The sequence below is a fragment of the Vidua macroura genome, chromosome 5 (genome assembly GCF_024509145.1).
Source record: "Vidua macroura isolate BioBank_ID:100142 chromosome 5, ASM2450914v1, whole genome shotgun sequence".
NCBI lineage: Eukaryota > Metazoa > Chordata > Aves > Passeriformes > Viduidae > Vidua > Vidua macroura.
The window spans coordinates 31013361-31037732 of NC_071575.1; the positions used below are offsets into that span (position 1 = coordinate 31013361).

At 38.2% G+C, this 24372-nt stretch overlaps 1 protein-coding gene across 2 annotated transcripts; it reads right to left on the reverse strand.

Annotated features, from left to right (window-relative positions):
* Positions 1–7530: 7530 nt before the first annotated feature.
* Positions 7531–23840, reverse strand: TTLL1 (TTL family tubulin polyglutamylase complex subunit L1). 2 transcript variants are annotated; one of them, XM_053978642.1, is made up of 10 exons: positions 23782–23840; positions 20597–20729; positions 19204–19412; positions 17819–17999; positions 16615–16749; positions 16361–16469; positions 13679–13822; positions 11930–12016; positions 10655–10818; positions 7531–9122 (listed from the first exon to the last, which is right to left on the reverse strand). In XM_053978642.1, the coding sequence occupies exons 2-10, from the start codon at positions 20707–20709 to the stop codon at positions 8993–8995; spliced, it is 1272 nt and encodes a 423-aa protein (XP_053834617.1). In that variant the 5' UTR covers positions 20710–20729; positions 23782–23840; the 3' UTR covers positions 7531–8992. The 2 variants fall into 2 exon arrangements, with proteins under 2 accessions (XP_053834617.1, XP_053834616.1); XM_053978641.1 differs by lacking the exon at positions 23782–23840 and adding an exon at positions 22548–22636.
* Positions 23841–24372: the final 532 nt, after the last annotated feature.

The following is a 24372-nucleotide window of genomic DNA, read 5'->3' on the forward strand; positions in this document are numbered from 1 at the left end:
TCATTCGTCCCTTCAGCCTTTGCCTTCTCCGCCGCTAGTTTCTACATTTCCCTCCCATCTGCCCTTCTCATCGCTGCTGTGCCTCCAGCGCTGTCCCCGGGGACAGCCTGGTTTGAGGACAGCAAGAGCTCTGGATCACTGGGTAGGGCTGCAAAACAGTCCTATGAGTACTTTCCTCTTGGCCGTGTTTCTTACGCAAGTCCACATATAATCAGATCGATGCCAAGTCTTCCTGTACTCTTTCACTCAGTCTGTGACTCATTAACTTTAGTTCACTTAGATTAGTTGAGTAGGATTGTAAGACCATAGCACTGGGATAAAATTTATCTTCTGAATGTCCTTGACGAATGGATTTGGATTAATTGCTATTAACATTACTGTGAAATTTGGCCAGGTTGGTAAGCTTCCTAAGATTGAACATGGTTTCTCCCTTCCCTAGTCTGCCTTTCTTTACTCTCATGTGTTGAAAGTTAACAGTTCACATTTGAGAGGATAGATCTTGTAATTTATTGTTTCTTACAGTTCTGACCAGAGCTGCACTTTAGTTTTCTACAGTCTCATTAATGTGAGATCAAGCTTTCTTTACAGCACACTACAGGGGACATATACAATCATAAATACTGCTCTTTCTGTAAGGAATTAAGCTTCTGTTTTGCCTAGAGCATTGCCAAAGCTGGAAATTCTTCCATGCCAGAACACTTAGATTTTCTTCAATCTAACATCAAAACAGTCATTCATCTCTGTTTGCTCAAATAATGCTCAAACTTGTTCAAAGATGGAAGAAACAGAACAGGAAGTCAGAGTAAATCATAGAACAGAGCTCATACTGCGATGAAAGGGAATTCCAGTTTGGCAGAGGACAGAACCTGCAGCCTGGGGTGGACTGGCACAGAAAATCCCCAACTATTCCACACAGAGTTCATTGAATGCCACCACCTTGTGCCCCAAAATCACTCCACTGTGCATAAACCCAGTGCTGATTGCATCTGTGCCACTCCCTGTGAAAACCAGGGCCCATGTTCTTATCTTAGGCCAGTTTGGGGACAATTACTGTAAAAGGAGTAAGAAATGTATCTTCAAGCCCTGAGTCTGGAGGCACAAACTATCAGACAGTCTTTTAACAATGAAGAGAATATTTCTCAAATCAGCTATTCCCATGCATTGACTTCGCTAGGCTGATGTACTGCTTATACATTATATATATATTTACATATATAACATATATATATTACATTATAATATGTACATGGAAATTGCATACGATTTATTACTCCATTTATATATATTTTACTGTGTTTCCATATATACACTTACTATACTTTATATATATATATAATATATAATACCTAATATATAATACATAATTAATATATATTATATACACACACACATATAGGTACAATAAATTTAGCCCTTGTGTCATAGTGGAAAGGCAGTATGTTATTTTGGGAGTCACATTCATATGGAATTTCAACTGGCTTCCAAAGGAATGGAGATTGATCAGAAATGAGGAATTTACACAACATTTTTGCACAAACGACTGGACTCAGATTTTAGTACAACCTGAGAATTAACAATTGTGTTTTTCATTGTTTCACTTAAACGTCTTTATGATTCAACTAGCATCTTTGTAACTGCTAGGAAACATAAATGCTATGAAATAATAATTTTGAAAATAAAAAAAATCAAGACTATTAGCTGGAAAAAATAAAGCTTACCAAAAGGCAATTTTAATGAACATCTTAATTTAATATCTGGAAGTTTCTCAAGGTGCCCTTTAGGGAATAGTATTTTTGAGCCTGCTAAATATTCTTCTCTGCTTGCAAGATGTTTTCTATCCTTTTGACAGTTAAATGAAAAATGCCTGGACACCTTTGGAAGCCAGTAAGACAATAAATGTTATCAGAGTTTTGAAAATATATTTTTAACTGTCAAGTTTTTACCCCATTCCAAGTGTAGTATTTGAAACAATTTGGAAGCAACATTATTAGAGTCACCTTAGTATACTTTTGAATCAACACTATTGCTCTTCCTGTGAAGAAAGCAGAATTTGTCTGCACTGTACATGCAAGTACATTAATTTGACTGCATTACTTATAGTAATACAGTTTAATGGCTGTAGAAATACATACAGAGCTTGAGGCTACACACACTGAATAAATACATATATGCACTTGAAAAACTGCTTGAGGAAATACACCTCAAAGGTTAATAAAGTACAATTTATTTCAATTGATCAAATGTAAATTGGCTTTATGTATATTCAAAGATTAACCTTTTCTCATAGTGAATTAAAAGAGATTAGTGGTCTAATTATATCTATCATCAGTGATGCAAGATCCCAGCAAGATGACACTATTATGATGTCATAAATAACTTACTTATGTAGAAAAACACACTTTACCATATTAATCTATTAATCATTTTGATTTTAGTACTTTCATATTTTTTCCTAAGTATTTAAAAGCAGTTGTTCTCTGTACATTTTCAGTTATCTTAAAAATGTGACATCCAGTGAAAGATTACCCTTATCTTTTTCCTTAGAAGAACAGCTGACAGTCTCTCCAGCCCCACTGGTGAGCACTTGCTTCAGACTGTTAAGAACAGGACAGGAAGTTTGTGAGGGAAAAAAAAAAAAATCCGCTCATTTTAGATAAGTATCCCACGGTTATTTTTACTTTTAACACAATCTATTTTTAAATATGCTTCTTGTTTCTTCTGCTGTCCTAAGAAATTACGTGTGTCCTTTTAGGCACTAGTACTTTCCCTATAAAGAAATTCTATCTCTTGCCTTCACTCAGAACAAATTTTGTGTTTCTTGACGGCTGCCATAACATTTCAGAATTCTCTTCAAACTCCATCTCTCTTGCTAAGAAACTCCATGTGTTATAATCTTTATTTACACTATAAATGTTAATTTAAATCCTGAACCATATTTTGATTGCAAACTTAATGCTGTTAGTGACTATATATGCCAACCAATGACAACTGATTTCAGATTATTAAATTTAATTAGACTTAATCAATTTCACTGTTTCACTGCCCAACTTTGACAGGGAAAGAACCTTTCAAATAAAAGCCATGTTCTTCTCTGAAGTATTTTTTGTTGTCTCCTTGTTTTTCACGAGTGTTTTTAATTACTATTTCATACTGTCCAAACTTCTATTTTACAACAATTGTCTATGACTACCTCAAATGTGAATTATTTGCTTTTAATAGGTACAAAATTGCAGAATAATTAAGGCATACAAGACTTTCTGTCAATAGCAAAGGCATCTATATGATCATCATTACTGGGAAAGTTCAAGTATGGAGAGCTTGCCTATGTTTTGATGGCAACTTAAAAAAGATGGAAAAACAAAGAGTCTAGCTCACACAACTTCCTACAATTCAGTATAAAACAACCAATTTTTCCAAGATATTTATTTATGCTCCTTTTTCCTCTTAATAATGGCATTTTAAACAAAATTGTGGCTAAAGTCAGCTTTTCCCAGCTATCCACATTTGTTTTCTGCAGAGAAGACAGGAATAAAGTTTCTGTTGGTTTTGTTGGCTTTTTTTTTAAAGAAGCCATGCAGGTCAGCATAAATGGATACCTCAGCACCACGGGGCACAGAGTCCTTTCCACTGACCCAAAGACTGGAGTGAACTCCTGCCATAAAGCAGGCACAGAATGTCAGCTCCTTTCTGTAATTTCCATCCAAATCAACTGAAGAGCAACTGCTTGAGCAACAGCACCAGTTTATAGTGCCACAGTAAAGCCCTTCCTTTACCACAGATAAATGAGCTCTGCCTGACATGTTCTGCTGATGAAATGCAGGACTATATATCTTCTGTGAATTGTGTATTGTTTTGCTGAGTTTATAGCAGGAAGTGAATCAGGAGACAGGGACATTTTAGGCAGAAGTCCTATTGTAAAGCCAACAGTAATGAAGTAGCTTTAGGAATAATACTGTTTCTTTTGTACTAATTAAGCTCTTCAAGCCATGTACAGAAGCTATTCTCTGTGAATCTTATTAATTCCTTCCATGTCAAAGAATTAATAGGGAGAAAGGTTAGTGCCCAGGAAGCAAGCCCCACTATTCAACTCTAACAATAAACTCCTTCTACACTGATGCCATTATAACAATTCCTGTAGCTGTTTAGAGCTTGTCAATTTAATTCTTCATACAATACTGTCCTTATGCCAGGGAGCACTGGAGCATATGAAGAACAGCATTTTAGGACTGAGACACACATTTATTATCAGCTCTGCCTGGCAAGTTGTTATACTAGCTAAAGTCAGAACTTTTGAGAACTCTTACTTCTGATTTATTTTGCTCCCCTGAAAGCCAAAACAGTTTCTTTGTGAGATACATTTGGAGGATGACTGGCCCAAGGCCACAGTTAGTTACTAATAACTAAGAGCTTTGTCTGCTCGCAGTCACTCAGATTTAAGTCCTCTCAGTCAGAGCTGAAACAGGCTTTAACCTTTTGGAGAATCAGACTCCAGCAAAAAGAGCTACCTTACCTCTGAATGAGAGCATCCACATAAGGTTTGTCATCTTTTATTACACGTCAGCATCACTCCTGTAGTCAATTCTCCTGAATTCCTGCAGCAGACACCTGCCTCAAGTGGGGAGGACATCTCCCTCATCACCTCCATTCCAGCTCTGAGCAGAGCATGCTCCAGGCTCTCAGCAGCCTGGGCAACACTTGGTACCATTAGTTCTGTCCTACTACAGCAGGAGATTTAGTTAAAGATGCAGAAGTGAAAAGGCGAAGATTTTATCTCTGAGTAAGCAATTAAAGTTTTCCCTTTCAGTTTCTCTTCCTCTTAACTCGATTTGCACCTTTACCTTTCAAGACCAGGCACAAACCAGCATAATATCCACATATCACCCTCCTCCTCCTCCCACTATGAGTTATGACTGCTTTTGTTTCCTTGGCACTCTCCAAGTCTGCAGAAAAGCTGCTTTATGCACACTCATTCCAGCTAACACAAACTCTTTCCTTACTCAAATTCCTTCAGAGAATTTTTCAACCAAGACTTAAAAACAGACATTATGTAGCAACAGAGCTTTCTAATTTTGAGTTTCTCAAGAACATTTCACTGACGTACACAAGGCCTCAAGTTCTGCATAGAAAAGGAAGAATTGCTGCTCACTTACAGATTTTTTTCCTGGAGCTTGTGTTGTGGTTTTAAGCCCAGCTGGAAATGAAACACCACCCAGACACTCTCTTAGCTCCCTCTCTTCCCCTTCCCACACTTGTGGAGTAGGAAGGAGAATTGAAGTAGAACTTGTATGTTGAGACTAAAATACTTTAATAATTGGAAGTAAAATAAAATGCAATAATAATGGTTAGTAGTAGTAATAATAATAATAGGGGAAAAAAATCACAAGTGATGCACAATACAACTGCTCACCATCTGCAGACCCCCCTTCCCAAACCCAAATCAGACCTGTCAAGTTACTCCCCCAGTTTAGAGACTGGCCGTGACATTCCATGGTGTGGAATATCCTGGCCAGTTCAGGTCACCTGTCCCAGCTGTGCTCCTTCCCTCTTCCTTTTGTGCACCTCCTCACTGGCAGAGCATGAGACAAGATAAAAAAATAGTCCTGGACCTAGGATAAACATAACTTAGTAAAAACCCAAAACATCAGTGACATATCAACACCATTCTTATTCCAAATCCAAAACATAGCACTGCAACAGGCATTGAGAAGAAATTAACTATCCCAGTTGAAACCAGGACAGTTTAGTACTGATAATCACAAAACCAATCTTAGTATATTAGAATTCCGTGTTATTTCAGTTTTGTTCCTTAAAACTCTCTTTACATGTTTTTTACATGTTTTTCATGTTAAAAGTGATAAAATAATTAGGCCTTCAAACTTCAACCTCTGCAAAAAGCCTGTCAAGAAAAGGAAATGAGGAGAAAGCAGTCTGATGTATATAATCACTACACTTCTGTTTTTAAAAAGAAAATTGAATGAGATCAGGAAGAGAGGGTCATTGCATTTGTAGTGTCTTTGAATTCTTGCTCTTTAAAGAGAACATTGCATGATTAAATTCATGTTTGGGTCAGCAAGATAAATTACTAGTAATACATTAGTTGGAGATATAACTAAAATGCAGTATCAACATTTGAAGTCTTAATTCTAATTCTGAGATTATTTACTACATAGTCAAAGATTCCTATCAGGTTTTTATTTTCCTTTTTTTCCCCCTAGTTAGTAATATTTCAATGCTTTTATTTTGAGGTAGTATTAATAATTTACTCGATATTTTATAAATATGTTTCATCCTCAAGGGTTTGAAATATGCTTTCCCAATACTACACTGGGCCAGAGAGAATGATTTACATGTTTAGAACTGATGGGTCTGCTACAAAAACATTTTCCATATAAAATACTTCTTTATAAATACTTTATTTTACTTAATGTATCTGCTATATACTGGGACAGAAATCTTTGAAAGCAACAGCAAGATTTCCAGTCCCAACTTTTGAAATATTGAACACTGAGGATGCAAGCTTGAATGAGCTGACCCTAAGTTAGCAGACACCCCCTAAACAATTACATAATAATATCCAGTATATTAGTATATTACATACTAATATATTCAGTATATTAGTATATTACATGTATATTAGTAATATTACAGATAGCACCATTACTATTTTGTGTTGTTAATGTCTATGCTCTGGAGGCCCTGATTCAACTCATTGCCTACCTGAAATAACACCACTGCCAACACAGAGCACCACCAACAAACCCGTTTGGAAAACAAAGATTGTTTAGATATTTACTAATATCTACTACTAATATTTATTTACTATTATCAGTATTAGATCATTGTGAAATCAGACCTAAAAGTATCCCCTGGATTCAGTCTCCATAGCCTTCCACAGCAATAAATCCTAAAAACCCAAACCTGGTTTTGCTGTCATGTTAAGCCTTCCCAGAAAGGAGTGCTACTGCTGCAATACAAGAATACCACAACAACACATCCTCTGTCCTAGCCACTACCGAAATAAATCACAGGCAGTGAGAGAAAGCTGCATTTTCTTTCTATCACAGTACCCTTGTTATGTTACCTGTCTGTCAAAAACATAATCATACTACAAAATACTATTTACTACAGGCCCACAGTCCCCAGGGCTCTTACTACTTCCCACTTTATCCTTAACAGGCACTTAGAGGTAAAACTGGAAACATCTGCCCACTAAATATCAGTAATTAAAACAACACTATGATGATTAACACATCTGACTACACCTCTACTTAAGAGCAGCTTGCCTGTCAAGCCTCAAATATACAAGCAGTTAGGAATTGAGAAAAACCAAATCAACCCTCCACCACCACCACTAAACCCCGCACCAAAAAACCCAAACAGAAAACCCCAACCCCAAAATATGAGACCTGGAATTTAGGTGAGCTTTACCATCCTGCAGTGATCATCTTACCTTTCACTTATATATTTCAAGAGTCAACTAGAATATTGTAGAGCTTTTGTAAAGGCCAGTGAGAAGATTCAAAGCTGATGAAGAGAGAATCATTTAGATTTTATTTTAGTGGAATATACAAGATTAATGAAGATTATGCTTGGAGTGATTCAGCCTACAGATTTCATTTTTTACTGACAGGATAAACCCCAGATTCTGTGTACGGGTATTGGTCAGCCCAGCCCACATCTGCCCTTCCTCCCCAACACAAGCTGCTCTGGCCAGACTATGTTCAGCTGTCCTGGAGACCATGGTTTGCTGCCCTCTTCTAGGAGGACCCTTCAAAGCAGGTGAAGTAGTGCAGTTGCAGGTGGTCTGGTTTAGGTGTTCAAGAAACTAAAAACTTTGGGAGAGTTAAACTTTACCAAAAAAAGGGAGGGAGAAGGAGAATAAAACCAACCAATGCATGTTGCCATTTATAAGTAACCACCCAATATCTGGTTGAAAGTCAAGTGGAAGCAACAGCCAATCACAGACCCCACTGGTTTATTTATACGCTTTGCTGTTAGAAGACTGAAGTACCCATTTTTATCTTTTGCTCCTTAGTTTTGGTAGCTAAGTTTTGCATCTTAGTTTTGGTAGCTAATCATCACAACTGTTCTCATCATAGCTACCAGAAATAGCTTGCCATGTGCAACAATATCTTTGTTAAAATAAAATATACAAAAATATACAGATTAGACTTATATACATGCATAAAAACACTGAGAGATTCTGGTGCAAATAAAGATTTATCATCAGCTTCAAGCAATGAGATTTATCACAGTATCTGATTGTTCTGTTTTTCACAGACATCTGAAAATAAAAATTAATGGCTAGTGAAACAGTCTATCAGTAGACCATTGAAACCCTCCCTCAGTCCATAAAACTTCCTACCTTTAAAGAGTTAGCAGCTCATAACATACAAAGGAAATAAAACCCCCCAACCCTCAGCATATAAAGACTTGCTTTTCAATTTGTTCATACTGGTTATAAATCAATAGCTGCACTAACTGGCAAAAGCCTCAAGTACATGTACTCCTAATTTTTTTTAGTTGCTCTTCTTTTACTACAAGACTCTGAATCATCACTGTGAAAATATTAATGTTTACCACCTTCATCCTTTTATAGAATCCACAGCTCATTTATTATAGGCAGGAAGGGACAGGCTACTAGAGGAAATAAATACTATCCAGAACAGCAAGGAGTTTCTTTCAGAATATGCATTTGAATTGCCACCTTTATAAATAAAGTCCTTGATCATTATTGAGAATTAGTTTATACAAATCATATAAACATAACTGTATATAAATACACACTCTATATCTATTGTTGTAATAATTATCAGGTCAGTATATGTCTAATACAGTTCCTGGGTTTTGAGTGTTTGTTTCACTTTTCAAAGGCTGTTTTGTCTTCGTTAGCATTTCCTACATGCAATGTAGCAAAACATAGGAATCTGTTCCAAAACTTCAAGTTATTCTTGATGTCTTCCTACCAAGAGCGCAGCTGTTTTTTCTGTCATCACTTCCACGTGGTCAGGACAGGCTTTCCTGAATCTCTTGTACGGCTTCCTTTGACCCCCATGGGCTGCCCAGGACGACCCCGCAGGTCGCGATCAGTCCCGTCGCTCTGTGCCATCTCTTCATCATATCTGCAGGTAAGAAAACCCTTCAGTGCCTTGTCCTGCTACACAAACAGCAGTGGGCCCTGTACATTCTACTTCTACATTCTATTCTGCTTGCTGTCTAGAACTGGAGCTTGATACAAGCTGCTCTGCACACAGCTTCATGCAGGCGTAGCATGACAGGCAGCTATTAGTCTATGAATCTATCATTTTACAATACAGACCAACCTGAAATGTCTTCAGCCCCTGTTTGAAAGAAACAAGTCATCTGGCAGTTTTAATTAAACTCCTGAGTTTGTGACATTTCATGCTTGTGAAGTTCCCCATGTATTTCTGCAGGTCTGTGGTTAAGCAGAACATCAGCCTGCTGCCAGTTTAAATAACTCCTGAGCTGCTGCTTCAAAGGGAGGATTGTTAGGTGCAGTATTAAAACTCTCGCGTTGCATCACAGAGAGAGAAGGGAAAGAATGAGGTGAACTAAATAGCCATGTGATCAAAAAAATGCATTTGATGACATGTATTTGGTAACACTTAACCACAGTGATGAGTGGTTCTGTAAATATCTAAATCCATTATAGCCTCAGATAACCTCAGCATAAACTGACATTTCAGCTGTTAGGCAAATTCCAAGCAAAATTTGGTTGTAGATAGGTAATTGTAATTAACAATAGATAATACTAAAACATTTTGTAGGAAAATCATAATATATACTTAGTTACACTGTTTTATAGGTATTCATAGCTACCATGTGTGTAACATTCATTAAATCTTAAACCCTAATTCAGACCTGCTTTTATTTATATTTAACTGCTTTTATTAGTATAGAGAAAAAGTATTTAAGATGAGTATGAACTGGTGGATCAGCTATGTACATAAAGTATATTCCTGACATATTGAGCAACTGGACCACTAGTGCTAGAGAACCTACCCAAACATTTCCTCAAAAAAGATGAGAAACTGTGTCAGCAATATGGTATTCAAATCAGTGTTTTTCTGCATAAAGCAAATCAATCCTAGATAAATCTTGCAGACATTCCAATACAAAAATCTCAGTTTCCTTCATTTCTCTCCCTATAATACAGATCAAAGAATTTAAAAAATATTTGACAATTCTATTATTACATTCATTATTTACAGGAATCAAGAGACATTATTTCTATGAACTGAGAGAAAATTTGCATCAAATAACTTTTAAACCAGAACCAACTATTTTAACTGTTTAAGTACCATGTATATATTAGCTTCCATACAACTAAAGTTCTGCACATGTAGAAGACAAACATTCTCTTTGCTTCTGTCCCTCTGTTCTAGCTGCTGGAAGCTCAGAAGGTGCAAGTGGAGGCTTATCAGACAACATTCTCTCTGGACATGAGACAAGGGAACTCTGCTTTAATGCACTCCCACCTCCAATGCAGCTCCAAAGAAATGAAGTGGTACTTTGTACCCATTTTTCATACCAGAATGAAGTTTACCTTATCTTTTTGGTCTACATTACACATCAAAAAAAGTGAGGTGAAAGAAAAACACTGGCCTTTCTATGAAACATTGATATAACTTACAAGACTTCATAATTGCCCAGAACCTCTTTTGGTGGAGATTTATTCCATTTGCAGTCAGGAATTTCCCCGTTAGGCACAGCAATGTTAAGTGTGTCATTAATAAGATTATACTTCAAGATGCGATCATTAGCGGTGCTGGAAGTAAGAGAAGGGGAAGCATTAACCTACAAAAGGAAAATAAAACCAGTATCAGTTTTTGGAGTATTCTCCAAACAGCATGTGTGATATCTGTGTGCACCTTAGAGGAAATTGAGCCTTGGGGGCTCAAAGCACATCTTTCAGTTCCTCAGGCACTGCAAGGAATTCCCCACTGGGCATTCTTCTTTTTACTTAGACAGGAAAGTACCCCTCTGTGAAGTGTCTGCAGTGTCAGCCTGAAGACTTCTGTTGAGATGAGATTCACCAGGGTGAATCAGACAAGATAGAATTTTTATTTCATTTTCTGTTTACATGGTTACAAACCCCATACATTTGAGTGCTTAAAATTTGCCCAGTTTACATGAACTGCTGTTACACACAGAAATCTGTGGCTCTCTTCTAGGTAAACAAATTTTCTCTTAAGTTCTTACCTGAGTTCTCCCCTGTTATATTGCGAGCTGGAGAGTGGTCTCTATTCAAAGCACTACCTTGTATCTTGTTTTAATTAAACCTTGGATTCATTTAACATATCTTTGTTCCACATTTAGAGAAATAGTATCAGAATGATAAACAATTTTTTTTATGGAGTTCAGTTCAAATTAGATTGAGAAGGAAGAGGGATGGATAAAATTTATCTTGAACATATAGAGCTAAAGTTAATATACGAAAGAGAAATTTATGTAAAAAATAAAAAAGCTTTCCATATATCCTAATTATACTTTGTATGCCCCTTTTGTTTCCTCTCAACCTGTAACATTAAGGCCATGACAGCATTTAAAAATTAAATTTGATGTTATGCTCCATCAAGTCAATGCCCATTTTCCAGGTACTGATCCATTATTTAATAGGCCTGCTAACATTCAGACTGCCTCTGAAGTGCAGTTGTATGGATGCACTGGATTTAGAAACCAAAACAGAAAGCCACAAACAAATAGAAACCCCCAAAAAATAGGAAAGAAAAGCACATGCTAGCTTGGTCAGCACATGACCTATCTCACTTTCCAATATTTTTCTTAATCCACTTACCTGATAAACAAAAAACATTGTTTAAAAAGAGGACAGACTACATTTAAATCTACTTAGTTTTATTCTGTGAACTGAGAAGGAAGTTTTTTCCTGTATTTTATAAAATTTTACCTCAATTAGCCAGGGTTTAAGCTTGTCATCAATGATAATGTCATATCCATAGCACTCAAAGCAGTGTTTATCATTATTCATTACAGGCTGGGGAAAAAAAAGACAGTAATATGTATTAAAATCTACTCTTCAGTAAGTAACCCAATTACACACTTTCTTTGCTAGAAATCACATTATGGATTTTCTACAACACTTCTCAGTATTGTAACTCAAATATAAGCTTGCTAACTAGTAGGTTCAGCATTGCCTCTTTTTCTGAGGTTGTATGTAAATGCTTCAATACTGATGATTGCATTGATGCCAAATATTAAGTTATGTTAATTTCCCATTATATTTCCATACTGAAAATAAGTGGTTTTTATACTTTGCAAAAGTAATAACTATATTTAAAGCCCGCATGCATCAGGAGAAAACATAAAGATTGAAAATTTACAGCTTTGTATAATTGTGAATTCTTTAAACTTTAGAAAAGCAATTCAAAGACATTTATTTTATTCTGCTGCTGTAACTATGCAGAAATGTTAGGTCAAACAATTACAAAATACATTTTAAAATTTTAATTACTCAAGGTAACTATAATCCCAAAGCCAAGAGAGTCCAAGAATCAGGTATAATACTTTCTTCTATGTGAAGCTCATTAGATCTTTTAGAGAAAACTTTGTGAAGGTTTCTGAGATGTTTTCCCCATAACTAATAATGAAGCTTTTAATTTCTTCAGGGACTGAAAGGGGGGAGGAGGAACAAGAATCTAATTACATGTGCCAGCCATTGTCAGAAGGACAGAGGAACAACAGATTTCATGCTCCATGATTTTCACCACTTCTCCTCTTCTAAAGTTCTCCTAACATTTGATTATATCCCTTTTCTTCTCTCAAGTCCCTTCAGATATGATTGCACAGCAGAGGCCAGGTTAAGCCATGCTTCCCCAGCTCCCACTGATCCTAGCTGCACGACCTTGTCCCTGTTTCTCGTGCTGCTTCTGGTGTTCATCTGCTCCTTCTGTGACTCAGCTTATTCCCCTGGCAGAACACCAAGCCATCAATAAAGCAAGGTAGTAATTATCAGTGCACAAGTGAGCTGATTCAACTCTAAATGGTGGCAGGACAAACCCAAAAGAGAGGACAAGACAATGTACTTGGGACCAGGAGAGACCGTGGCAACAGTGAGCTCATCAGTTACCTCAGCTGACTCCCAGAGTGATACCTACCCTGTAATGTGATCACAGAATATTACCCCAAGACTAGAAAGTCACTCAAGCAGAGAAGTGCCTACTGCTTCTTTTTTTTTTTTTTTTTAAACAAATTCATGATAACTCTGTGACTTGTGTATAAAAATGGTAAAAGTATGTTATGCAACTCTGATGAACTAATAGCCTTAGGTTTCCTTTGATAAACTGTCCTCCAAAGACTTTTTTTTCTTTGACACATTTGTTATTGCTGGAATGACGTCACACATTTTGGCAGAACTTAATATTATTCACAAGGGCGGTATCAAGTCATATCAAATAGTTCACAAATCCCTCAAGGAAAGAGATTTATTCACTCCTTCAAATTTCCACAGACAGCTCAACCCACTCACTCACCCAAGATTCAGTTCCGTCATCTCATGCGATAACAAGAAATCAAGAGATAAGAGAGCTGCAGAAATCAGCATCAACACCATCACCCAAAGAGCAGAAAAGAAATGTAGGGGTTTGAATGGCAAGCTCACTCCCAGGGTAATGGAAAGCCTGCAGCTGGCAGCACTCACCGCAACAGCCTTCAGGGACTGCACAATGATCCAGTGGATTTCATCAAATAATTTGTTGGTGACTTCCTTTCCACGGGTGCTCTCCAGGTACAGGCGTAAATTGCTCACTGTCCACTTGCCTCCATGGATATGGTTGTAATCATCCTGAAGAGTTAAGGAGTTCACTCAGTCTAAGATTTTGAAGTCGTGCAGCAGGTTTTTTCTCATCCCCACATAAAGTCCCCTTATATTTACAAGTACTGCTCTAAAAACAAACCTGGCTAATTGCTCTTGCAGCTTCATGAACACCTCAGTTTTGAACTACCCTCTACATAAACAATTGCTTTTATTATAGCTCTAATAAGCTTGATTTACACATCGTAAATCAAGTAATAAATCTTTCTTAGGAGAAAAAAAACTGGGTACTTAGTTTTATAATAAAGTGTGAGTTATGATTTGGAAATAGAAGTTTTAAAATGTGAAAGGAAAGAACTGAATGTTTTGCTCCTCTGGGGATAAGGAAAAAACAATTAATGAGTAACAGCAGAATTTCACTGAAGGTAGCTGTTGTAAAATGCAGCACTTGAAAGTGTTTGTCTGTGTTTATTTATTTAAAATATAACTTGTCTGTTCCCTGGTATCTTCTTAATGGTGCTACTCATAACAGTTACATTCAAGAACATAGTGAAATGACACCTGAATTGTTTTTAAAAGTTAAAATTTTCAAGTAATTCAGTACAAAACCCCACTAAGTGTTACTGAAACTGAACAGGGGGAAACAGGAGGTTAACTTATGTTGTCTTTTCAGAGGCTGTCAAGGCTCTGCATTATTTCTCTTTAAATGGAAAGACAAGAGCAAAGCGAGGGGTGTTCATACTGATGGAAAGGCACATGTTCAACCCTCAAGGAACTCTCAGGACAAATGCTTTGCCCCTTTATAAAGTGCTCTCCTCAGAGCATTTCTGAGAATTAATGATTGTATGCCTGCTAAATTACAAAACACAGAATGCATAGAGCAGAAAAAGGTTCTCAGAAGAATAAATTCTGTCATCCTCTAGGACAAGGTCATAGAAGCATCTATCTTATTATTAGGCTTTCTCCTACAGCTTCCCCCCATTAGTAAATTTGGAGAACTGGACTGTGCAAATAAAGACCTGAAACATGGTTCCCAGGATTTGCTCCATGGAAAAAATGTTTTGAGACCAGATTCCCACAAGGGAACAGAAATCAAAGTTTCAGCCCTCTTTGCCCTTCAGAACAAGTACTGAAATCCAAACAGATTGCAACTGGGTAGAGCTTTACACAGTCACAGTTGTTTCATTAAAGACATTAAAACAAACTGAGAAGAATTACGTGTAAGAATTATTGTTGTTTTATTTGTATTACACACGCATTTTCCAGCACCTCATCATAATTTTTATAAATTACTGACAGGATTTTTTCTAAAAGTTGTATGGGACCTGCTTTCACCATAAGTAATTCTCAGTGTGTCCCACTAACCAAAACATGTTTGGAACACTTCACAAATCAGCACCTGAGCAATAAAATGTTTGTAGTACTGAAAAATGGCGTATTTGACCACTTACCCCAGACATTATCTTTACATTGTTGTTAAAGCAATATCCAGACAAAACCAGCTCTGCTATGCTGCACATCTTATGGAACAGTAGCAGAGAAGGCACATTAAGCAATATTTCAATTTAAGATATATTGCATATATCTTGTGTATGAGAGCATGTGTATACCTACATTAATATAATCAGGTGCATGGGTGTGTGTGTGTCCATACATATTATTTTCCATACCATTAAAATAGAGCTTCTGGCATTAGGAAGTGCAACAATAGAGTTTTAATGACTGTACCACAGAGGCATGGTTTGCAAATCACAGACATCCGCTAAAAACACCAACGGGACAATCATTATCAAGTCATTCCCTGAAGGAAAAAGCCTTGGGAAGTGACACTTTATCCCCATCCACGTCACCCCCACCCCACTAACCTTCCCTCCCCACTGCTGAATTTCAGCCTACTTTGACATAAGGAAGGGCTATCAAAGCTTTCATGTTTCCACATGAATATCAATGGCAAATTACAGGACAGAACTGTTCTGCAGGCAGAGCTCCAGCTTTGTCCATGCAAGACAAAGCCATCAAATGGCCAGGCAGCACTTATTTATCTCAAGTTTGCAACTGCACATTCCCTTTGTTTCCCACAGAAGGAAGCCAGGGGCAGGAGGTTGGGGGAGCACTGGAAGAAGCTGGAAAGTCCTGTGATGAATAAGTGCTGGAAAGAAGAAATTGAATTAACTGCCAGAGAGAGAGAGGGAAGGGGAAATGAGGAAGGGGATATTAAATCACTATTATAAAGTACATATCCACATGATCCAAGCTCATGCATTTCATTGTTCAATTCATAAGTGAGCATATTGGCTTTTAAATGAAAGGAGCTCCCTGCTTTCAACTGCTGTGAGTCAATACTGAAAATACTCAATTACAGAGCTGCAACTCACTATCTTGAATTCTGATTTGTGGTTTTCTAAAATGTCTACATTCTAAAATGTATTTATTTTTAAGTGCAAGGTGAAGTATTTTAATTGCAAGATGATGAAGAGTATGACAAAACCTTTTGATTCCAAGTTTCTGGTACAATTAAAGAAAATCAGTCTTGCTACAAAAGAGCATCTAAGAAATCAGCACACTTACCCCATGTTTCTGAATGGCAACGTTTGTAAGATGTACAAACATGTTATCCAGTTCACTTGTACTTGGTGTGTATTTCACTGTGCAAAACCGGCAAAACCCAAGCTTATACCTTAAATGCAAAAAGTCATTAAAATGTGTTAAATCCCTGTGAGAAGCAAGGAAGTGAGCATCCTAGGATACCATTTACTGGTTAAACCTCCTTGTGCAACATGCACAACATTATTTTGACTACACTGGACATTATGCAACCTTACATGTAGCATCTCAGTGGACGATAGGTAGACACCAAAACATAGAGACGAAGATCAAATTTCTTCCCACCAATTAGTAAGGGATTGTTGATGTAGAGTGAAATCACATAGGCTTCTTTGGAAGACTGAGACACAAACCTGAAAAACACAAACCATGTCTCACAATATGGTATTTGCAACAATACAATCCCTGAAGTCTTTTACTTCTTTAGAAGGGGTTCTGTAAATTTTGAGTTGACCGAAATCTTGTATCTTTTTCCAAGACAACATATAAAGTTGTGGTGGTTAATAAGACACACTTGGCATCAGGTCTTATATACCAAAAAAAAGCTGAAAATACTGTAGAGATGACCAAGATCAATTACCCATTTAAACTCACACTGTAGCTGACCAAGCCATTCACAATGCAGCTCTATATGCCAACCTTTTTCCCTTGAAGAGAATTTAGAACTTGGCAAGGTCCAGACAAGCAAAAAGAATGTAGTGCATTACCTTCATTATTCAAGGACTTGTACTACTGGAATATTTGCATTTCTGCTTCGTGTGCAATTGCAAACCACTGTGAAAAGTTAATATAACTTTCAGATTGTGACTTTCTTCAGATTCCAATCAAATGGGGAAAAATACTCAAATGATATTCAGCCAGTCACTAGATCACAGGAAAAAACATTAGTTGTGTGATCAAAACTTCTAGTCAGAGAAAAACATAAAATTGCTAGCCTATTTCATCCATTTGGAAGGAGATCATCAACATGACGTGTATTATTTTGTGTTCCAAAAGGAAAATACATTTATTTCATAGAAATGCATTCTTCCTTTGTACTAATTTTAAAAAGTGATTCAGTATATATGAAACCATTATTGAAATTGCTGAGGGGAATATTTTTCTCTTGCTTCCTAATATTTAATACTGTGAAGCAGAACAATTTCCTTCTGTGCAAGTTTTTCCCCAACAACACTGAAAGCAATTTTAAAAAGAATATTAATTGAACAGTTGTGTGTACCTTCTCATACCAAAAGAAGTTGTATTATAACGTGTTGAAGGAGGAAGCCAGATAACAACTGAGATTAAATGCAAACCTAACTATAAAATGACAAAGCAATAATAACAATGGCATACTTTTCCCATGCATCAGACAATCAGCATGGTGGTGTAGTTCACCTAATTACAGAAACTACAATAAAGGGTTCGGTTTCAAAAACTTACGAAGATGTTTTGCTGTCTCTAGACCATTTTTTTATTTGGGAGAGTTTATTGATTAGAAATATTCCTTTTCCTTGAGCTTTGCCACAGGGTTTCATAATCCATGTGCTAGAGGGATTCTTTCTGAATTCTTCAACAAAGAGATTATAATCAGCAGGAAGCATAAAAGTCACAGGAACAAAATCTGAATTAAGGAGGAAAAAAAAGGCACACAATTGAAGACACTCTATCTGCTAAGGCTATTGGCACATAAAGACTAAAAAAGAAAAGGTCTGTATTTTCAGTTGTCCAGTCAGGCATGATCCACCTCCATTAAGACTCATGTTGCTTTTATCTCATTTACATACTACTTTTTACTTAAACAATTGCAAAATGTTGCAAGATGCTAACTTCATAGTAATAGATTCTAATTCATGTGAATAGATTTTCTTCTTGCGTTTATATGCTGTGCCATTACAGAATTAGATACCATTTCAACAAAATAATTAAAATGTCTCAATTTCCTCTACCAGCTTCCACTATTCTTTATCATTCTCCGTGCAGGCAAAACCCCGCTTTTGTTTCCATGTAACGCCCATTATTCTTATTTATTATATCTTATTCTGAACGCCTATTATTCTTCTTTGCTCCCACACTCAGTTTTACTATGATTACTGAAACCTAAAGAAAAACATTTTTCACTTTTTGCTATTAAATTATCTTCAATTCCATCCTTGAAGACCTGCCTCTTCCATGGATGAAGTGTTTTCATTTCACTTTTCCAAGATGTAATTCAACTCCACATATCTCACTCTGTTTCACTTCAGTGCTTTCTGACCTCCAAACCAATTATGCTTTCCTCACTCCTGATCTATTCTTGGTTTAGTTTTGGGGTTTGAGTTTCCTGGTTTCTTTGGGTGGTTTTTTTTTGGTTTTGGTTTTGGTTTATTTTTTTTGTTTGCTTTTTATTTTATTTTTAGCAGTCACTATTAGCTCCCCAACTTCTCCCAAATTTCCTCTCTGAAGTGTTTGTTCATTCCATTCTGTCTAGAGCCTTCCTTCAAAAAGGTTTAGTTGTCCCGCTCCATTTTAAGATTTTCACATAATAGTTTTTCACTTTTGAATTAAAGAAACTGTAACCCTCTCTCATATGAAGTAGCAGAGCCCTTTGGTTTCAACACTAACCTAATTGCAAAGTATCTTAAACCCACAATTTTCCTTCTCCAAAATAAATTTTGAGAAACCCCAAAAGAATCAAACCCAAAAGAGTAAACAGAGCACTTCAAGGTAGCCACTTTAATGTCATAGCACTCCAGAGGTTCAGTGCTTCATGCATAAAAAAGCTGGTTCTATTCCAATTATTGACTCTATAAGAAAAAAGCTGAGTGCTGAAAATAAGAACAACATACCCAAATAAATATATTTTCCATTTTCATCCTTTTCCGCAAGAGGACTTCCTTCTTTCTCAAGTTCTTTTCTGTATCTCTTGATGTTCTTTACCATCAAATCTTTTCTGGTCAGTTCATAGTGGTTTGGGAAATGATTGACAATTTGGTCGTCAGAGAGGCGGTAACCGGTTTCCACACTGAACACATTTCTGATTGTTTGGACGCTCATCCTGAAACCAAAGACAGACACCAAGTGATTTCTCTGAAGAAACACACTTCAGGATGACAAATTAGAGATCTTTTCCCTCCAATTTCTTCATCTTTTCTCTCTCTCATTTTTCTTTATATTTAATAGTTTGCTGCAGTAACACTCCAACATATCCTGATGTTCTATTAAGAAAGCAAATGAAATCCTGCTGAAGATTTAATCAGTCCCTCTACCACTACTGAAACTGGTGCAGGACAGAAAGATGACAAGTGGGTCCTACTGGACTGTGGCTTGTTGATAGGTCAATCCCCAGCAGGGCCTAAAAATGACTTAAGTGCACCCAAATGCAACAGAATCCTCTTTCTAAATCTGTTACTTCACACTCTTGAAACTCACCTTTCCTCTTCAGAAAAGCCACAAACCCAACCTCTTACTGACTGCCCTGCTACTTGGATTACAAGGAATTCAAACATATTACTTGAAAAGTGGTTAAGAGATCTTGCTAAAAACACCTGTGTTGTTTAGTTATATACAGATGAAAGTGCTGCAGTGACAGAGTCATTAAATCAGTTATCAACTACATTTTTCACAGAAGGTAAGAGCAGGGACATAAATGCAAAGAATTTTCCATATTAGATTCTCAATGTGAAAATTTAAGAATATTTCCTGAATGCTACCAATCTGCTACATTATCATTTCAGGAAGGAAAAAAAAAAAAACTAACCTAACCTAAAACAATACAACACAGCAATTTCCATGAGTGTTTCCCTACTCTCCCAACTACATTCCAAAAGCATGAACAAATTTCTAGATTCCTGCCCATTTAAATAAGTGGTTCACATAGTGTACATTTAGCAGCACAAACTGCCATTCTGATGTATTTGAAAGGAACATCATAAATTGTTTGGTTTATTTAAAGAATACTGTTTCTGCCCATTAACAGATTACTACATTCTAGGACAACATTTCATGGTCTTATATTAGACAAACACCAAATAAGAAGATGATTTACTCTCCTCCTTTTAGCACAATCTTGATCTAAATTCTCATTCACTCTCAGTATTGAAATCTTGAATAATTAGCCTGAATAGAAATCATTATCATGAAGAGAAGGAAAGTACAGTTTATTACAGAAGTTTGGACTCTAGTAACAGGGCAAGCTTCCATAACACTGATAAAAGAAATTGGTAATTGTAGCATACTTACCAATAAAAATTCCAGTCTTCATTTTCTGCCACCTGAATCCATCCTCTTTTTTCAAAGTTGTTTATTAGAACTGATTTTTCTATGTCAGTTACCCACTTTACTTTTCCTGCCATTATCCTGAAGTGGAATCAACCTGTTCATACAGAAAAGTTTAAAGCTGAAAACAGGGGAGGATACAGGGAAGTAAAAGCAGAAGAAAAGTGGCACCTAGAATACACTTTCACATAAATATATTCATTTAAAACCCAAGGAAAATAACATCTAGGCTCAGACTGAAACCCTGCACTTCTCAGCTGGACAACTGCACACAAGGACACTGGTTTTCACACTCCCCACCTTTTATAAACAAAACCTTCCCTTAAATATGCTACTGATAGAACCTCCTTATTCTATACTGGGTAATGTTTAAAGAACCAGTACAGACATTGCATTGTTTCTAACTTAGGAACATATATTTTTGCTTTGTTTTGAAGCAGGCGAGTTCATCTGGATCATGTGGTGCCCTTAGAATAAAAACCCATGATTCCAAGAGAAATCTCTTACATGCTCCACCAACAATCAAGATTTGCAGTACCTCAGGGGAAGGAACTGAAGTTACTGACCTTGCAACTGGTATCATGAAACCCTTACGGGATGATTTCCCTAAACGTCAGGCTGTTAGAAGAGTGTTTACAAACTGCAGTTCAGATCCTGACACCAGATGTCACTTTCTACATTGGATCTCTCACTTGCCCAGGGCAGCCTTTGTTAGGGTCACTCGACCATTCTGGCAGGAAGGGACCTCAGCAAGTCCCCCGGTCCAGCCTCCTGCTCAGTGCAGGGTTAGCTACGAGGTGTGGACAGTTTGCTCAGAGCTTTGCCCATTTATGTTTTGAAAATCCCCAAAGACACAGCACAGCTTCTCTGAGCATCCCATCCCACTTCCTCACTAACCTAATGGGGGTGGTTCTCCCTATATTTTTATTATTTTCCCTACATTTGTTATTATTACTTACATTACTTTCCCAAGAACAAAACTCACCGTGCATAGGAGTGGGAGAGAGCTGGGTTATCACACACCCATGAGCAACACCATCTACTGCCCCTTCTACATAAAATTTTCCATTGAAAAGAAAATTAAAACATAAAATCACCTTTACTAAATGTAGTAATGTAATTAATGAATGTTAATTCAGTTTAATGTTAATGTCACTTCTGCAAGTAACGTGTTGGACTGGAATTCAAGGGGTCTTTATTGTCCAGGACTAGATGTGGAAACGTGCATTTGCCACCAAGCTCAGGCCCCTATTGTTTCTTTCTGGGAGGTATAACCCGTATAATCCCACATAGATTATTTATCCTGCCAAATCCTACAAGGCTTTATTTACCAACAAACTTCAATTTTAGAAAGTTTAGGACACAGATATTTTTATTTGTGTTGCTAAAACCATCTGAAATCAAGCTTAGACAGAAAAGAGTACACAAAGGCTCAGGGTCTGTTTTCTTGGGTATGCTTTTATACAACCCCTAGTTCTACAAGGTCATGATCCTTCTCAAGGTCTTCCAGATATTACCAGAGCGAAAGTAAATGTAACAATTAATTTATTTTTCTGAAGTTTGTATAACCTATGATCAGTGACTCACTAATACCACACATGACCTTGTTGTGGTTTTAAAAGTTCAGGGATTAGTCTGCTTGCAATACAACTGTCCCTTCAAAAGGAAATGCATTAAAGGCTACAATGGTATTAACCAATCACAATGTAAACTTTTCAAAAGGCTTTAAACTAAAGTTCTCCACATCTCCAAGCTACCCCAAGAGGTTCACCAAAATTCAAACCTAACATTATACCTGTTTCTCTGACTCCTTGAGCAATTCACACACATGAAGGTGAGCTAAAATTAAGCCAGAGCTAAACACTGGAGACAGCTTCTACCAGAAATCAAAATAAAAATTACAAGAGCACAATACCTTTCCTGTTTTGGGATTTTGGTTCCTCACCTATCCCTCCTGCCACAGAGGGATTGAAGGCAGACTGAAAATTCATCCTTGGTTTCTGCAGAATTTAATCAATCTCAGATGATGTTTAAGTGGCCTGTAAACAAAATCTTCCCATTTTGTACAAATTGATCGCCGAAACCATAAACAAGAATGCACAACAAATAATATAATTTTAGTACAATGTACTTTTCTAGAGGAATCCTCGAATCTGAAAATAGGCATTCTAGATAACCCAATGAGATTGCACAAGATAGCTACACATTCAAACTTCTGGTCAGCCGAGATCCTTAGCTTCACAAAACATCAGAGAAGAGCTGCATAACACAGCCGTAGCCTGCATATTTGTAGTAAGTCAAATCCTTCCCAAGACACCAGAGCTCCTACTCAAGAGCCAGAAGGCATGTGACAGAGGCACAGCAGGCCTGCCACTTCTCCAGAACACTGCCTTTCCTGCCCAGACTGCTCCCACGGGCAGCAAGGAAGCCTGGCAGCAGCCTAACCCCCAGGTGAGACCTCTTGCCCTGGTACAAATCGATGAACTGAGATCCAAAAGCAGCCTGGTTGGCATCACCGCCACTATAAGGAATCAGAGGTGCTGATGGCAGACTTTTCACATCGCAAAATAGGTGTGAAGCTGTGCCTCCGGCACCCGACCCAACAACCTCTGTTTCCTTCCAACAGTACGAAATGTAACTGTGCTTCATTAAGTTTACTACTGGAAAATCCAGTCTGGCTGTACCATCAGAGGAGGCCAGGAGGGCCTGCTGCGAGATTCCCAAAGCGTTAGGGAGGAGAAGGAGCCCAGGAAGACTGAAAGAGACACATGGCTGTGTGTGCGTGGGTGTGGTTGGGGTGATGGAGGGGTGTGCATTTCTGTGTGTGGGATGGTGTGTCCGTGTGAATGTGTGGGATGTGTATGTGTGGGGATGTGTGTGGGTGGGGTATATGTGTGCGGGTGGGGTATATGTGTGCGGGTGGGGTATATGTGGGCGGGTGGGCTATATGTGTGCGGATGTGTGGGGATGCGCGTCGGTGTCTGTGTGTGGGGAAGTGTGTGTATGGGTGTGTGGGGGGTGCATGTGCATGTGGGACAGGTATGGAGCTGTGGAGGAAGGGGACGGGATTAGGGATGTGTAGAGGGGCTGTCGGTGTGTAGAGGGCATGTCGGGGAAGGACGGACACCCACAACCCATCCCACGCTCACCTGCCGGCGGGAGCGCGGCCGCCGCTCCCCTCAGCCCCGGCCATCCCCGCCGGCCGCCGCCATCGCCCCGCCCGTTCCGGCCGCCGCCCCGAGGCGGGGCTGCCGGGGCCGCCGGCGGCCATGTTGTGTGCGGGGCGGGGCTGCTGGGGCCGGCGCTCCCCCGGGGGACCGGAACGTGCTGCAGTCCCGACGGGAGAGCCCCGAACCCCGCCCAGCCACCTCAGGGTTGTCCCTGCTGTCTGGTGACGTTTTGGTCTCAAGCGTCTGCGGCCTGGGCCCGCCCCATCGTCAGGAAACAAGTCCGTAACAAACAGCAGTCCATGAGTAAATGGGGGTTTGTTAAAGGCCGTGGCGTGCCAAAACCTTCCCGGATGTTAGCAGAATGTAAAACCCCCAGGGCCACTCAGATGCCAAAGCTCAAGTCCGTGTTTGAGCCCATCAGGTGCTAAAATGTTCCTCACCGTACAGCTGCAGGAATAACTACTTTTGTATGGATACTGTTCATAGGAAGCAGGCAAATTTTCACCCAAAAATTTCATCACAGACCCCAGCCTGGTTTGGGTTGGAAGGGATCTCAAAGCCCGTCCCGTC